At 39.8% G+C, this 17,176-nt stretch overlaps 1 protein-coding gene across 2 annotated transcripts in view; it reads right to left on the minus strand.

Annotated features, from left to right (window-relative positions):
* The window catches only part of CTNND2 (catenin delta 2), a 700,253-nt gene that overhangs the window by 271,293 nt on the left and 411,784 nt on the right, over nt 1-17,176 (minus strand). For both annotated transcript variants that reach the window (XM_050891195.1, XM_050891194.1), the window contains exon 8: nt 8,538-8,732. In XM_050891195.1, the coding sequence (XP_050747152.1) occupies nt 8,538-8,732 (195 nt within the window). The remainder of the gene's footprint in view (nt 1-8,537; nt 8,733-17,176) is intronic.

Raw genomic sequence — 17,176 nt, forward strand, 5'->3', positions numbered from 1 at the left:
TAAGGCTATACCAGATAGCCGGTTGGCTACACCAACCCAGATCTGTCAAATGAAATGGGATTATGACTTTGCATTGCTTTGAGGTGATTTGTTATTCACTACGCAGATCACTAAGGTATTTTGTGCTCAGTTTACTTTGTACTGAAGATTTGTTCCCTGCTTGTTTCCTATAATTCTGTCTCCCAAAGCAATGTTATCGAGTGGATGTCAGTTAGGAATACAGGTCTATTATCACAACATTACCAAACTAATAGAGAAGCAGTGGTAGGAATAATTTTTCTTTTTAATTTGCCTGAAAACATTATGTCCTATAGCCAGAACTCCATGCTGTGTGATTTACCAGCATGATCCTCAATTAATCTGCAGCTGTGGCATCACAGTATGCCCCTGCACAGCACATCAGCTTGTGACAAAACAAAAACCAAACCAAACAAACCTGTCCCCCAACCAGAGAAAACACCACAACCTAAGCAGAAAGAAGTGATGTTTGGTATTTATAACCTAACTACCACACTTTAGGACTGAAAAAAAATAAAGATTTGAGAAGCAGTATAATGGACAAAGGGTTTAATTCAAATGGGGCAAGTCAAAGCTGATTTTTCTGTTGCTCCTCCTTTTTGCCTGAAGTGACAACTTTAAAGCCAAATAAAGAAGAATCTATTTGAAACCAAGTTCCCTTTTTACTTTCAAATGAAGCATTTGTAATACAGGAACTAGCATGTAACAGGTAGCTTTTCATTAATAGCTAGATGTGGCTCTGAAACTGAAGTAAAACTATACCAATGTACTCACTGATGCTCACTGTAAGAATCTGAAAACACCTAAGTGCATGTATATAGGAATTTTTTTTTTTTTTCTCTAACCCCCTTAAAATTCCTTTTACTCATTAATCTGAAGTCTATGGAATGACAAGTGATACGTCTGGTTAACTAAATTCCAGTTCCATGCTGAGAAGCAATACCAACACAACCTGAGAAAGGATGAGATAGCTGTGGGGCAACCAGGATATAAACTGCCCTATAGAACTTGCCACTGGTGATGTGCAAGGCTCAGACTCAGAGTCTGACTCCCAGAGCTGAAGTTATGTTTGCACGCCTTGCAGGTGTGGAAAACTGTGAACCAAGCCCTCTATATGGGATTCATCATGACATTAAAACTGGAGTCCCACAATGTCATTTTCACATAGTCTCATTTCAACATAAGAATGCTGTGTTAATTTTCTAAATTTTTTTCAGCGTGTTTAAGTCACAGACAACTTCAGTGATTTGAAATGGCTGAAGTGAACAACTTACCAAGGGACTGCTTGCTATAAGGTAATGCAAATGACTGTCAAAAAGATATCTCTCAAAGCAAAGTTTAGGAAAAAAAAAATTCTCATATTTGTCTCAGATATCATCTGAATACTGAATACCAAGTGCAAGGTCCTGCACCTGGGTCGGGGCAACCCCTGGTTTCAATACAGGCTGGGGAATGAAGGGATTGAGAGCTGCCCTGCAGAGAAGGACTTGGGGGTACTGGTGGATGAAAAGCTGGACATGACCCAGCAATGTGCACTCGCAGCCCAGAAAGCCAACTGTATCCTGGGCTGCATCAAAAGAAGCGTGGCCAGCAGGTCGAGGGAGGTGGTTCTGCCCCTCTACTCCACCCTCGTGAGACCCCAGCTGGAGTACTGCATCCAGATCTGGAGTCCTCAGCACAGGGAAGACATGGACCTGTTGGAGAGGGTCCAGAGGAGGGCCACAAAAATGATCAGAGGGATGGAACACCTCTCCTGTGAGGAAAGGCTGAGAGAATTGGGGTTCTTCAGCCTAGAGAAGAGAAGGCTCCGGGGAGACCTTATTGTAGCCTTTCAATACTTAAAGGGGGCTTATAAGAAAGATGGGGACAGACTTTTTAGTAGGGCCTGTTGCGATACGACAAGGGGTAATGGTATTAAACTAAAAGAGGGTAGATGCAGACTAGATATAAGGAAGAAATTTTTTATAATGAGGGTAGTGAAACACTGGAACAGGTTGCCCAGAGAGGTGGTAGACGCCCTATCCCTGGAAACATTCAAGGTCAGGCTGGACAGGGCTCTGAGCAACCTGATCTAGTTGAAGATGTCCCTGCTCACTGCAGGGGGTTGGACTAGATGACCTTTAAAAGTCCCTTCCAACCCAAACCATTCTATGATACTGTTATAAACTACTTCATAATCACTAAGAATGAAAAACCTTAAAAGGTTAAAAGTTTAAGGTTAAAAACCTTAAAAATGGTTAAAGAACAGTTTATCTGTAAAAGCAGACACAGAAAAACACTACCAGTTTGTGATGCTACACGACTGCAATAAAGCAGGTTTAATTATTCTTGAAAGAAGAGTAAATCAGTCTATAGGATACGGATGTCTAACTTTTTTCATATGGTCAATTTTTCAAGTATTGGAAAATTGCTTCACAATATGAAAAAAGCTTCACCTTGAAATAATGACTTCTAAAAATATCAAACATATCCAATATTTTACTACATATGAAGACAAATATTTACAGTTTTGTGAAGACGATGTACTTTGGCTTAATTCATGCATCCTTTGTAGCCTCGTGCTCCTTTTGTAAGGGACAACAAAGGAGCTAAGAGACATGACAAAAAGTTGAGAATCAAAGAAAGTCTAAGCTGGACCAGCATAAAAAAAAACACGCAGCAAATGAAGTACTTGGGTATTTGGAAGCAGCATTAAGCAGTCCATGCAACACCCTTCTCCATTCCTGCTGTAAAAATCCCAATTGAAAAAAAAAAAAAAAAAAAAATTGACTTGCACCTACTCCGCATTTACTGTTCCCACAGACCGCTGGCTCCCTTGCTGGCAAGGCAGAGCTGTCTGGCAGCAGAGCAGCACTCCCTCCCAGAGCAAGGCGAGGTCTCTGCCCCACCGTGCCGGCAGCAGAGGGAATGCAGGGCAGAGGCAAGGAGCTGGCAGCTGGTACAGCTTTCCAGCAGCAACTCCACAATGCCAGACTTCTGTCTACCAGGTTGACAGGATGGAAGTTCAAATGGGTTGGGCGTGCGGCTGCCTTTCCTACAGGGAGGGAGCCCCCAGGGAGTGGGGGCGAATGGCACGTGAACCTGGCACTGAGAATGGGAGGTGATCGGACACCGAAGAGCTGGGACTGCCCTGCTTCGCTTGTGCAATGCAAACGAGGAGAGGAGGAGGAGGTCAGAGCCATTTGAGCACCCACAGGCAACAAAACTAGCAACCTCTCCTCCCTGCAAAAAAGCAAACCCAAACAAACCAACAGTGCAACCAATTTTGTATGGGCTGTTCCTGTCTGGGGCGGCAGAAAAATGGGGTTTTGCTTCTCCCTCTCCTGCCTCTCCTTTAGGTCCTGAATAGAGACCTGATCCTCACCACAGGCACCTCATAAGATGGAACAAGGAGGCAGAAGAGACCATAAGGCACCCCTCAGTGCAGACTCCTTTCCTTCAGCAAATGAAGAACCAGGCAGGAGTGGGAAGGCAGAGAAGAGGACGACAGCATTTGTCCAGAAACACAACGGTAATTCTCACCTTCAGCCGTTTTTCCTGAGCCGCATCACAGGACAATGAAATACAGAGTTTTTCCCTGCCACTGGCAAGCGCTTGAACAGAAACCACAGCCAGGAGCAAGAGATAACTCTTCCCTCTGGAAAGGAGCCCCCTTGACTCTCCACAGCTCTCCTGACAGCACTCTCCCTCGCACAGAAACCCAGCTCGCAAAGAGCCACGTTTCTGGTTTGCACCTGCCACCACAAATTTCACAGGCCTCTTTTCTTTATCACTCTATTTCAGCACTCTCCACCATGGCACCCAGGAGGTGGGGCAGCCTGCGGCAGCACAGCTTTCGATAACAGACAGCTTCAGAGGCAGTGGTGCACTGGTGGAGCCACCCAAGCGTCAGTGGGAGGAACCTCAGAGAGACCTGCCCTGAAAGAGAGGAGGCCACCAGAGAAGCTGGAGGGCAGCCCGGCAACTACCTGCACACGCAGGGACATCGGGCAGCTTTGGAGGTAGCACAAGAAGTGCTGCAGGAGTGCCCCTGCCCCACACATGCTCCCCGATGGATAACCCATTGCAAGAACATGCTTGGTAAACCCTTCAAGTCCTGCACTAAGCCACTCTTCAAAGGCAATGCAAACTTTGACTGCTTATCCTTTCACTATTCAACCTCCTTTCAATAAATCTTTCATTTCAGGGTCCTCTTTTTAATTTCAGCAATATCAACCACAGACCCTACTCTTCCTTCTCCTAACCCTTTCCCCTTCTCTCCAGGAAGCACGGAATATTCATCACAGTGCCTTGTGTGCCCTGTCTTCATCAAGGAGGCACTTCAGCTCCGTGCACCCAGCACTCAAAACTAATGCCAACTGGCCGCGTAACTGTACAAAGCTGCTGGAGTTCCTACGATTGAGCTGTGTCATGTAGTCTTCCCCACATTGACCTTCAGGGGCCAGAGGCAGAGACCATCCTCAGGCTGTGCATCCCGAGGCAATTCTTAAGCTTTCTTCAAGGCCGTCAAGGTTCCCCTGGTGCCAGTGAGATGCGTACATCCTTCACAGAGCTGAGGAGGACAGGTTCACTCCTCCGGTGTAATTGCTGGTTCATCCTTGCCACTTGTGTGAGGTTGGGGATAAAGATACTCGCCCGCAGCCCCTGAAACCAGTGAGTGCTCTTAAAGCATGAGCACTCTGCAGGTTTTGAGGTCTCAATGTCCACAGCTCACCAGCGCTTTTAAGCAGCAGCGCTTATTTCATCTGATAAAGCCCCAGTTTGCAGAGAGTTCAAAACAAGCACAGACCTCCCCCATTTACCACCGCTCCCTCCCAGACCGCTGGGGACAGCACTCTTTCAAGGCTTTTAATAACTTTATCTGGAAATCACATCCTTTTTATAGAAGAGGGCTCATCTCTTTCACTGAGGGACCACAATGAAAGCAACTGTCATTACGAGCTTCCAGACAGCGTGCTGCCAGCCTCCAGAGGGTGATGGCAACCGGTCCCAAAGACCCCACCGCTGCTGAAGCCGTGCTCCCCTGGTGCAGGTCAGCACTGACAGCCAAGAACCTGAGCAGCAAAGCTGCTTTCTCCTCAAGGCAGCTATGGAAATCCCAGGCTTGCAAAAGAGCGAGATTTTATCCACTTGGACTTGTTTCATATTTCACGTGAATTAAATGCCAATAACTAAGGACTAAATCCCTAGTCCAAACTTCTAATTCTGCAAATAAGCGAATGATTGCCAATTCTGTGTCCTACTCTGGCTGAAAGGCAATCCTTCCCCCCCTCTTAAGTAACAGCCCTCTTCAAATTCCAGCAGTGTTCATGTAAACATCCCAGCAAATAAGCTTATCTCTACTATTATTAACTTCGGATTTAAATTAATAATGCAAGGCCTTTAGGTTTATAAGGAAAATAAGTAACGCACCTGTCTGGACAAAAATTATTAGTGTTATTTATTTGGGTTACAAATACAAGTCTTGAGTTGTTATTCAGTAAGTAAATTGTTATTTATATTATGTCTGAGTACTCCCTCCAAGCACATCTTTTGTAGATTCCCATTTCAAAAGTAGAATTTCACATTTATTGCTACTTTTAGCGCAAAAGTTTGGGCTGGTACTTTTTACATGAGAGAAGGCATTACCCTTTGAAGACCAAAGGGGATTGTTAAGTAAAAGCTGCCGACCAAAAAAGCCTATGCAGCTACTGCTGTCAACTCTGAAAGATTATTTTTAGCTTAGACAGCATGACAGTAACACACCCGATCATAATTTAAACAACAAAGTGATGAAGAATTCATCCTGCCCCTATCTAAAGTTATGCTAGTAAGGGAGATGTTCAGTAAGCTCCTATTATTTTGTAACTTCTGCAATATGTAGCCCTTACTGCAGAACTATCGTCATGCATTTCATTCACGAGTGAAATACAAGGAAAATACAAAAGTTAAAAAAAAAAAAAACAAACCACCATCTAAAAAATGAGTAAATAAAACAAACTTAATTTAGTTTACCCAATAGAGAAATTTTAGCTTACTGAATTCTGCTCACTGAATGTTGATTCATCTAGAGGATGAAAAACTCTGAGTGGGCTTTATCCTTAGTTGCGTAAACACTCCTGAATGTAATAAATATTTAAGAGCTCACAAAAAAGAAAGAGGTGATGTCTATGTTTAAAAAAAAAAAAAAGTTTCCATTCTGTGAGTCACTTAATCTTCCAAATTAAGTGAAATTTTCAAATTCAGGAAGAATGTTCTCTTTTAAAAAAAAACCACAAAAGTAAATGGCTTGCAAGTATAACCAGCATAATTTTTGTTTCTACTGGGCAATATTAGCTACAGAGAAAAAAAATCCAGGCTTTGGACAAAGTCCTTAGTCTAAGTTTGCCTTCCCTTTTTTTTCATCAGATGTGGAAAAGCATGCACCGTCTTCATGATTAAAGGTACTGTTATAATAGACAAAAGAACATGAACTACGGTCTATAAAGGAGCACACTGAAGTCTTAAAGCTCCCCACCCTGGTGCGATTCACGCACACAGAAGATACAGGCCGTGAACCCTTGGCACATATCTTCAAGGAGTTCACAGCAATCTACATACCTCATATCTTGTATCAAATAGTCAAGACAAATAGCTATTCAGTCCTACAGTAAAAAACACTTAAGACAACCCAAGGAAGAAATAAAAAGTTATATGTGCCAAACTTCAGTTGAACTCCTTCCTCTCCTTTCAGCTAATTTGAGAAAAATTGTATGCTCTCCATCAGAAGGGTTATGTTCCTATGGGCATTTGTGGTAGAGGCAGGAGGAGTCTGACAGCTGATCCGATCCAGCCCAAAATTCCCTCTGAGCGCTGACAGCTCTTCAGCCTGGTTGTGTGAAAGGCTGACAGCATCCACAGCTAACAGCTATCGACGGAGCAACAGACTAATTGGCCTCGCATGCATCCACCTGCTTTTATTTCCCAACTGATGACAGGGGAGAAAGCGAGGGAGGATCAACCCAACACAAAGCTGGACTGATGGGGTTCTTCAGAATGAGCCTGAAGCAACGTTCAAACCCGTGTCCCGTGCAGCAAAACAAAATTCACCTTCACAGGACCCATTTCTGCCACCCAAATCAGTGTATTTTTTTAGCTTTTCCTCTTCCCTTCTGAAAACCTATCTTCAGGTATTACCAACATCCTGTGTCCCAGTTTCATTCATTGTAACTGTGATCTACGTTGACAGGGTTTCCTTCCTTATGGAGGTGTTGTTACGATTACAGTCACCAGACAACCTGCTACTTCAGCACAGAGAACCAAGGGATATTTTGCAAGCAAAACAAGAAACCCTCTTCAGGGCATGACTGGGAAAGAGAGCATCGTATAGGAAATACGAGGCGGCCACATGTGGAACACCAGGCATAAAGATCAATATAAATAGTTGCTTCAATCACTATCACTGCCTCTGCTGCTCAGTGATTTAGGCAGAGGTCTTGTCTCCTTCATATTAAGGTATTTAACTAGAGAATTCTGTGGAAAAAACTTCTTTTTAAGGATTTTCTCCTGCACTCTGAACACCCAAAACTTGCATAAAGCAACAGAAATTTTTGGACGTGCAAAAACTGCCAGCTTTGCCCTTGGAGAAATAGTTTTAAAAATAAAAAAAAAAAAAGTTTTTAAAAAAAGCAAAGTATCTTGCTCCAAAAGGTACACTTAACTTTTTCTTAATGAAAATGGGAGTGATCTGAGAATGGACATAATCTTTCCTCTTTGATCAACACAGCAACGATAAAACACCAGAAGTACTTACCATTCCTAAGGCAAGTTCTTTCTACATCTGCTTTAGGCTATTTTGGCTGTAGCATTTATGTACTTTAATTATTTTGTGCATTAAATACCATAAATATCCCTGTTGATTTGTGATCTATTTGTGGGTTCCAACATACAGCTGTATTTCATTTGGTTGAGAGGACATTCTGCAAGTAAGACTTGTACACCAATGCATTACATGGACAATAATTATTATTTATGGATAAACCAGTGATGCTAACAGCTTTTCTCTATGCCATAGTTCAATTTTATGTCTGTGTACCTATACCTAAGTGTACCTCTGTAGGAGAGAGGAAGAACATTTATGTATGATTCACTTCAAAAGCAAGTGAACAATCCTTTAGCTTCATGTGGAAGGAACTTTGCAGTCCCTTTGCAACACACAAAATACCTTTGCAAGCAAAAAACCCTGGCAATTTCTTCAGAGACAACAGGTTTTTCTCAAAGATAATACACAAGATTAATAAAAATATTCTCTCTCTCTCCTTATGAGTAACCCCTCTCCCCAAATTAGCTAAACCTACTGTACATATAGCACAACGTTTAGTATTTCTCCATTTTGTGTATGCCTTTGGGGTTCTATCGACAGCTGCCATCTGCACAAGATATTTTGTTTGACTGGCATGCACATAAACCATTTTGTTTAGCATATCAGAAAGAGAAGAATTAGTACTGAAGAATAAAGTATATCTCATAAAAAGACAATCATGCAAGTTACATCCACCTACCTGTACTAGTGCGATATGTGCCTGTGTGTGCTGGTTGCAGAGGGTCCCCCTGACTCTGGCTGAGACTCCTCATAGGGGGCTTCTGATAAACTCTGTCTTCGTAAATAGGATCTATATGGTGTTCTGGAGACTGCAGTGCCCTTAACTCGGAGCCAAGGTGGCTGTGCTGGCTGCTGTAAGATGCCCGAGACCCAGCTGCAAATAGATTTATAAGAGACATTTAAGAGAGAGGAAAAAAGTGACAAATACAGGATCTGACTTTATTAAAAGTTTACTTGAAAGTAGCACTTAAACACCAAAAAAAACCCCAAACAAAATAAAGAAATAACTGTTTTCAACATACAAATAGAAACAGCATGCAAGGGCAGCAACAGTTCCAGTTAATCACTTTAGTTGCATCATCCAGTTGCCTACATCTACTCCAAAGACTCATTTCTTCCAAGGAAACCACATAACTTGAAGAGACAGAGACCATGATATCATCTCTTCTTAAACAGAGACCAAAAAAACCCAAACCGTCTCAAAAAAACAAAAAAACAAACCCCAAACAAAACCTGCGCAATCCAGGAATGCCCTAGACCAAAGGGGTCCACAGAAGAACCAGGAATGGGGGAGAAGAAAGGAGTAGCAGTCAGAACTAGTTTTACATGTTATGCCCATATCTTAAGATCTACAATTAAAATAAGCTAAAGCTGATGAACAGATGTAGTTATATGAAGGCTGATCTTTTTGCTGCTTCACTAAAGTACCATAGAACGGTTGTGCCTTATCAACATTTTGCACTCAACAGTTTAAAAAAAAATCATATTGCTAAGAGTTTCTACAACTTAAATATCCTCTGAGGATGAATAAATTAAACATGCCTCCTGGAAAATTTATTTTAAGGATACAGCTTTTTTTTTTTTTTTTTAAATAAATAACAAGACCAACTGGGATTGTATTAAAACATTTTCTTATTCTACTATTAAAAATATTATTTTCTATCATGATATTTAAAAAAGAGACTTGTATATTTCCAGCTGTGACTACTTTTGTCACTTGAATCCCTTTGTCACTTAGGTACTTCAGTTCTGTGGTCCGTTAGCAAGATTCCCAGGGAAAGTCACGGGGAAGCCATACAAACATTACACATTTTGAAGGCAAGAATCAAGCAAGTACACAAGCAACACTTGACAAAGGTTAGGTCTATACCATGAAGTGGTAACATGCTATTTAAATGTTTAGAAAAGCAATCAAAGATACAACTATTACACCTCTTGCTGATACTCCTGTGAGGTTAAAATGCTGGATGTGAGTGATGTTCTACTAGCTTAGCTTGTACTGCTCAGACCATCAGTGTAGCCATTCCTGCTGAAAATCTCTACCACATTCATTATGTCGGCAGTGGTTTTGTTGCATAAACAAACACTAAATATTTTTAAAATGCAAAGCACAGATATCAAGTAATGTGTGATAGCAACATAGGATAGAAATGAGAAAGATACACAGACACAATGTTACTTAAACTTTAATACAAATTGTCTGGAGGAAAAGAATAATTCATTCCATTTCCTTCTTTCTAATCAGCTTGTGCCATATACGTGTTTTCTTCCAAATTTTTCAACGTACATGCATGTTTTCAGTTGAATACCTTATTTGCATATTTTTCCCTTAAAACATTTTTCAGACTGACTTGCCAGTAGCACACCACTGAAAGTAATTCTGTTGTTCCCCTTACTAGAAAGTCTGCCAAGAATCCCGAAGACATATTTTATCTATAACTACTGCAATTATCCAGGAAGTCGATATTACTATTACAGAATTAAATTCTTCATGGCGTGCATTTTCAAAATGCTCTTTAACCCTGCACCTTTGAGACTGATTCTCAGAACAGATGAACGGCTCCAAAGTCTAGTATCCTTCAGAGTGGCCTAAAATACAGGTTGTTATGATTATGTCCAAATTTCACTGTGTACTTGGTTCAATCTGTATTCAGAGGAAAAAATATAGAAAAATTGAGGGCAACATTTCAGAGGTTCAACAGTGCATCAACAAACCAGACTTGCTACAGAACAAAGAATTACATCCCCTTCTATAACTACTACAACTCTTCCATCCATTTACAAATTAACAATGCTCTCTGGAACAATAGATTTTCTTCTTAATCCTGCTTCCAGTGAACCGAAAGATTTTTCCCAGTGAATTTAGTGTCAGTATAACCCAAATATTAACATGTTCTCAAACAGTTATGCCAGTCTTCTGGTGAGGTGGGCTTAATTCAACCTCCTTCATACTCCACCGATAGTTCTGAATCTGCAAGTATTAATACCAGTCTAATACTAAATGGAATTTTTGTATTAGTTTATTATGCTAATATTAAACAGAGGTTTATTTGCATAGTGCACATGTAATTAAGACTGTAACACTACTGTACTAAACAGTAAACATATGTATAACCAGAGAAACTTTTGACCAAAACACATTACAGTTCAAGCAAACAAGACAAGGAAGATGTGACAAACAATAAAAGAAAACCAACATAACTTGCCCAAAAACAGCTAAGTGGCAATCTAGAAATAACTTGAAGCCACCTGAATAACAAGATTATGGGTAAACACCCCCAAAAAAGGTTTGAGAGTTAAAACTCTATCAGGGAGTAACTGCCACTATTCCTCTAACATTTCAAGAAAACAAAGATTTCAACAGGTAATTAAAATATTTTCATTTTAAAAACATAAACACTCTCAAATCTCAGAAATTAAGGCCATCAGAACATGAATATACTTTTTAAAGCATGTCTCAAACACCTTTAGTTTCAAGCAAAACTGATACTTTTCTACAGACCTCAATATGCAATTTTACTACACTACTTCCAAATTATCAGATATCTATATTTAAACACAAAATAGTATCACCCTTTAAAGTTGTTAAATCTAGTAAAAAGAAAAAAAAAATAGAAAAATTATAAGAAGATGGAACACCACCATCATTTTTAATGTTTCTATTAAGTTGGTATGTCAAAAACTGGAATAGCAACTTCTGTTTTTGATTAAAATCTCTTTTCCATGGCTCTTAAAATTCTTACATGTATTAATTTATTCAAATCTCAACTTAGGAGCAACAGGTTTTTATTGCATGTTTTATTTAAATATTAAAATCAACTAACCGATAGCTATTATACTAACAGTTATCTTTGTTGCCAGTGCTGTATCATATCCAGTAAAGTTCACACAGATAACTTTCAGAAAAACTAACACACAATTACAGCTGAAGTCAACAAAAGACTTGTAGATTTTCATATCATTAAAAAAAAGGGGGAGGAAGTGTGATGGATTTCAGATAACTGCATCCTACCTCATCTACACACTCAGCCCCTCCACCACATTCTGCTGCTACTTTGGAAGACACTGGAAAGACGGTTAAGATAATCGATCAAAACAAAGACCGTGAATTCAAAGAATTGATGCCACTGAGAAAGAGAGAGGTATAACACGCCTCCTGCCTGCATCGTGGGTTAGCAGCAAACAGCTACATCCTTTACTACCTGAAGCTGCAAGCTGGTCTGTATCATCGGCTTCAAAAAAACTTGCACTAATGCAGTCTAAAGCTCACAGAGGTCAGAAAAGCAACAAGGTCAGAATGGAAAAGCAGCAATCAAACATCAGATTACCAAGGCCCATTAGCATTCTGGCATTCAAGGAGGCTCATCGCCCTCACAAGTGGTTTCCCTAAACCTAGAGGCGTCATGAACGCATGGCTCACCCCACACTGCACCTGTCCAAACCCTGTTCTCAACCAGCTGCTATCCCTTCACCCCACTAACAGCGCTGCACCGCTCTGGGTTGCTTGAAACCAAAGCGGTGACGTGCATCAAGGCCACAGACAAGTCTCCTACATATTCTGAAAATGGACTCATCCCCCCTCCCTGGCCAACCATCCCTAACAGCAATGCTATTTTTTCCTTAGGGAAATATAAGGCATCAAGACCATTCAAAGACAGGTCTATGTACAAGTTCAAAGACAACTCATTATTAAACTTACAGTTCTGCAAGCCATTAATTACAGATGATGTATTTAGCATCAGAGTAGACACAGAACTCTTATGACCATGGTTGTGAAAGAGTGTTTTTTTTTTTTCCTCCCTTCTAGATTAAAAAAAACCCAAACCCAAAACCATTGAGAAAAGCTAAACCATTATTTAGAGGCTGAAAAAAACACTTGATAATTAATTCCTCAAATAGTCCAATTTTCAGTTTGACAAAAAACTGAGAAATTATTTGATTGCAATGCTGGAGATGCATCACAGCAGAAAGTATGGAGAAGTCTTAAAAGGCTCTAAAATAGCTGCCAGAGGCATCAAAAGTGAAGCAAACAAGTTAAAAAAAATCAGAATAGGGTACATTTATTTTTTTAAATAGAAACTGATTAAGTATAAGAACAGAGCATACAGAAAAGAAAGTCTCTGTCTTCTGAAGCCTCCAAGACTGAAACCTGATAGAAAGCGGAATGCCCCTTCTGCATCTCTGAAGCTTGTAAAAGCACACTGTGGTCAGGCTCCAGCAGGGGTATCATGTGAGCCCCCAGCCAGGTCAATCAGATTAGGGCAATGATAATAACCTAGAACTGGCCAGAAGTTTTACCAGATGACGATACCACATACCTACAACCTTTGCTCTCCTCCTACATTCAAGAAGGGCAATAGGAAGAACCCAGGAAGAGTGTAGTCCTACCTAATTTGATCAAAAAGACAATATCCACCCTTCACACTTAAAAAAAAAAAAAAAGCCCTACTAGTTGAAAGTTTCCAAGTTAGTCAGATACGTTCCTCAGTACTACAGGGAAATGGTTGTCTCCTAGGAAAATGTTCTTTTTTGACAAAGTCACCCTTTCCACAGGAAGGAAAATACTGTAATCAGACAAGTGTAACGTGAGAGAAATACACAGAATAATCCCTAATTGCTCTTCAGAGCTTGGGCGGGCTGTCATGGAAATAAATACAACAGACACATTTGAATGACACTGCTAATCTGACAGTTTAGGTCAATAAAGTAAACCACTACATTGGCAGCATTTGTTATTTCAAGAAACTAAAGACATTAAAACTATTCAAATGAATGGATACACAAGCATTTGCATATCCTTTAATAAAGCCTGAAGTTTTTATTTGTGCCCCCTGTGAAAGCCTTTACAACCAGTCATCCTGCCTTGCTGCAGCCCTAAGAAGGAGCCCTACAAATTCATGATACTCTCTAAACATCTCCAATAGCAAGAGCATATGGTACTGCCCTCCTCTCTAGGATTTAAGAGCTCACTGGAAACATGAAATACGCAAGTGATCATCTCAACATGAAGAAAAACATCCAGATTTGACCAGATAAACCATTCAGCCCTCATTTAGAAATCCTCCAACACAAAATATATTTATCAAGAGTCCTATTAAGCAGTTTCCTTATGTCTATGATACAGGAACATCATTCATGAGCTGAGGATGAAGCTCAATGACCATTCTATTACCACTTGTAAGTAACGTGTTTACACCATTTAACTTAACTTGGTTGCAACCCCACACATTTCAACACAGTATATTTCTGGCTACTTGAGGCTCTAAGTATCAAACTCAGACTCTGAACACACTACAACACATCGCACTCAGCAGACTGGATTTTCTAACAAAGAAGATTGACCATCCACAACTGGCTGTACAGATTTTTAATTTCAAATATAATGACATTACTCATGTCATTTGCACTGAGTTTTTCTTGCATTACAAGTTAAAAAAAAAACAAAAACAAAACACCAAAACCCAACCCCACACGATAGTAAAATTGTAATAAGCCCATCAGTGAGATAAGAGACTGCAGGCACAGAAACTAAAAGAGAATCACAGCAATTTTGTAGCTTTGGTATGTTGCATGCTTTTCAGAGGACTCAACAAACTTTTTGATTTAAATGGCACATCAGGGCTTAAAACCCTTTTTGACATGAGTTTCTCTTAGATGCTTGCCCTGACATGCTACTACCCTTATAAAAAAATAAATTATACAGTACATCAGGTCACAGCTTCACTGTAATTCTGAAAAAGGAACATGCGAGAAAGAGGATATGAATAGTAGGATTTTTACTCTGAACTCATATGTAATGAAACCTATTTTATAGACACTAACCTGGTTTACTTTATGTAGTAAAGAAGTTAATGTGGACCCAAGTGCAGGATTAGAAATGAATGGGGGAGAAGGAGAAAGAAGTCAAACATTCATAGCTAAAGTTTTGATATTGACCTTTTTTTGCCAGATATCTATGCAGAAACATCTCCAAAATGCTTGTCTGAATACACGCATCTTCTACTCACAACATTGGAAAAGGACAACATGATCTACAACAAATGTTACTATAAATAAAACTAATAAAACTCAGATAATGGGAATCTATCAGCACTGTGTGATGAAAAGTACGGTACCAAAGAGAAGAAAAAATATCTAACCCAAGTACTGAAAGCGAATACAAATTGTTAAGACATGACAGATGGTTAAATTAACCAGTAAGACATGACAGGCCATATGGCAGTACCAGCTAATGCACACCTTGGGTATGTCAGCTTATGCCCCTAGCATACCAACAATCTGCATTTATCAGAACCAAAACACAGTCTGGAGTGAATTCCTTTTAATTGGATTTAGATTTTTCTTAAACACAGGTTTCCTACCTGTTTAGATTTTACACACACAAAATGTATCAATTTGGGTCTGAAGTTTTTTTTTTTCCCCAAGTATTGAAATTAAAGATTAACTAACGAAAGTTCAGAATTAAACAAATTTTTGCCTTTACACTCTTTTTCCATTCTCACTACACTATTCTGTCCGTGACTTGGGACTATTTGTACAAATAAAGAAGGAAATAATGCCATCACTGAATTGACTGATTATACATGATGCCTTTCAACTTACGTCAAACTCTGGAGTCTGGAAAAAACATGGATGTGCTACTTTGGCATCCCTGGTCCACACTATAGGAGATCACCACAAAACAAGTATGTGCTACAACATACAAGCCCCCAGAATGGAAAGAACAGACTTGCCTCACCTGTCAGCACCTTAGATTGCTTTTCCTCAGGTTTTCTACTTAAAAGATTAAAGTGTAATATGATGCATGGCCTGGAGTGTTTCTTGTAAACTATCATTGCACTGTCAAACCTACTAGCAGTTTCACTGTCAGTATACCGTCACGTTCAGCAGTATGGCTCACACTGTGGAATTTCCCAGACATAATTTGTCCATTAACCAGACTAAGTATCTTAGGAAAGTCTCCTCAAAACAGATTGGCTTTGGCTGCTTAAGGGACACTGCAAAACCAGCCAATGACCTAGGGTTAGCACTTTTCACATCAGTGCTAAAAATAAAGGGGGGGGGGGGGCGGCAAGGATTACACTTTTTTGAGTGTAATAAACAGGCCCAAAATAAACTTTAAAAATCATTTGATAAAGCTTATTATGTCTTATAAGAAGTATCTGGATAATTTTTATCCCATTTAAACTAGTTTTTAAGCAAATATTGAAATTAATTACATTCCTAAATATATTTAAAAGAGAAATAAAGCCAAAAATATTTTAAGTTGTCTATGTTTACTTTTTAGTCATGCAATGTGACTTTACTGCAAATTATTGTATCAGTTATTTTAATTCTACAAATCTAGGAAAAACAGAAAAAAACCCACACCATAAATCTGTGCTTCCTCAGAAGCGTTTTCTTTTTTCTGCTACTGTCCTCATTCTGTTGAAAAGCATTCACCTGCTTAAAACATTTTATAAAAAATAAATTGTTAGTGGAAGAAGAGAAGTGTGACTGGGAGCAAAGAGATAAGAGGCAAAGATAGCCAGGAAGAAACAGCAGATTAAATGTGACAGACAAGTTCAGGGAGATAATTCCTATTTCATCTCTGATCTAGGGAACTGTCACTGAAGAAAGAACAAAAAACAAAAACTCCCCCAAACCAACCAGTATCACACAGCAACAACAACTTGCCTTCAGCAAGGCAGAAAATGATAATTTTTTTTTTTTTAACTATTACCTGAATGATCACATTGGGTGCTTCCCCCCCCCCCCCCTTCTCTTAAGCTCTGCCTCTTCCCCTTCCCCTCAACCCTGCCCATTTTACAAAAAAGGGGAAAGAAGTCCTATGCATGAATGGGAACAGACACTGCTATCCAGCGATACAAATCACTGTTTCTAACTTTCCTGCTCACTAACCACTTTGACTGAGGGTTGAGTGCCTCAGCAATAGGATGATGTTACTAAGCAACAATGCCAAGCAGCCACACATATGCTGTTCGGATAGTTCACCACAGCTTCACGACAACTGAAAATAATATCAAGCCTTTGTAGCAGAAGAGATCTTCTTTGAAGTTTTGCTAAACATTTTTGTCTTAGAAAAGATAAAAGTTTATTATTTCAAATTTTGAACTGTAAAAGCTTGTGTTGCACTATGGACTCTATGCTAAAGCAGGTGCTGTGGCAACACATTCAACTCAGCAAGTAAAGGAACAGAAATACTAGTGTATTTGGTGAGACATGCTCCAAAAGTAAATATCCAGAAAAAAAAACCTCTACGGGATATTTTGCGAAACCCTACAGTTAACGCTTCTCTGACAAGGACTGCAAATCAAA

The sequence above is a fragment of the Gymnogyps californianus genome, chromosome 2 (genome assembly GCF_018139145.2).
Source record: "Gymnogyps californianus isolate 813 chromosome 2, ASM1813914v2, whole genome shotgun sequence".
In the NCBI taxonomy this organism is placed as follows: domain Eukaryota; kingdom Metazoa; phylum Chordata; class Aves; order Accipitriformes; family Cathartidae; genus Gymnogyps; species Gymnogyps californianus.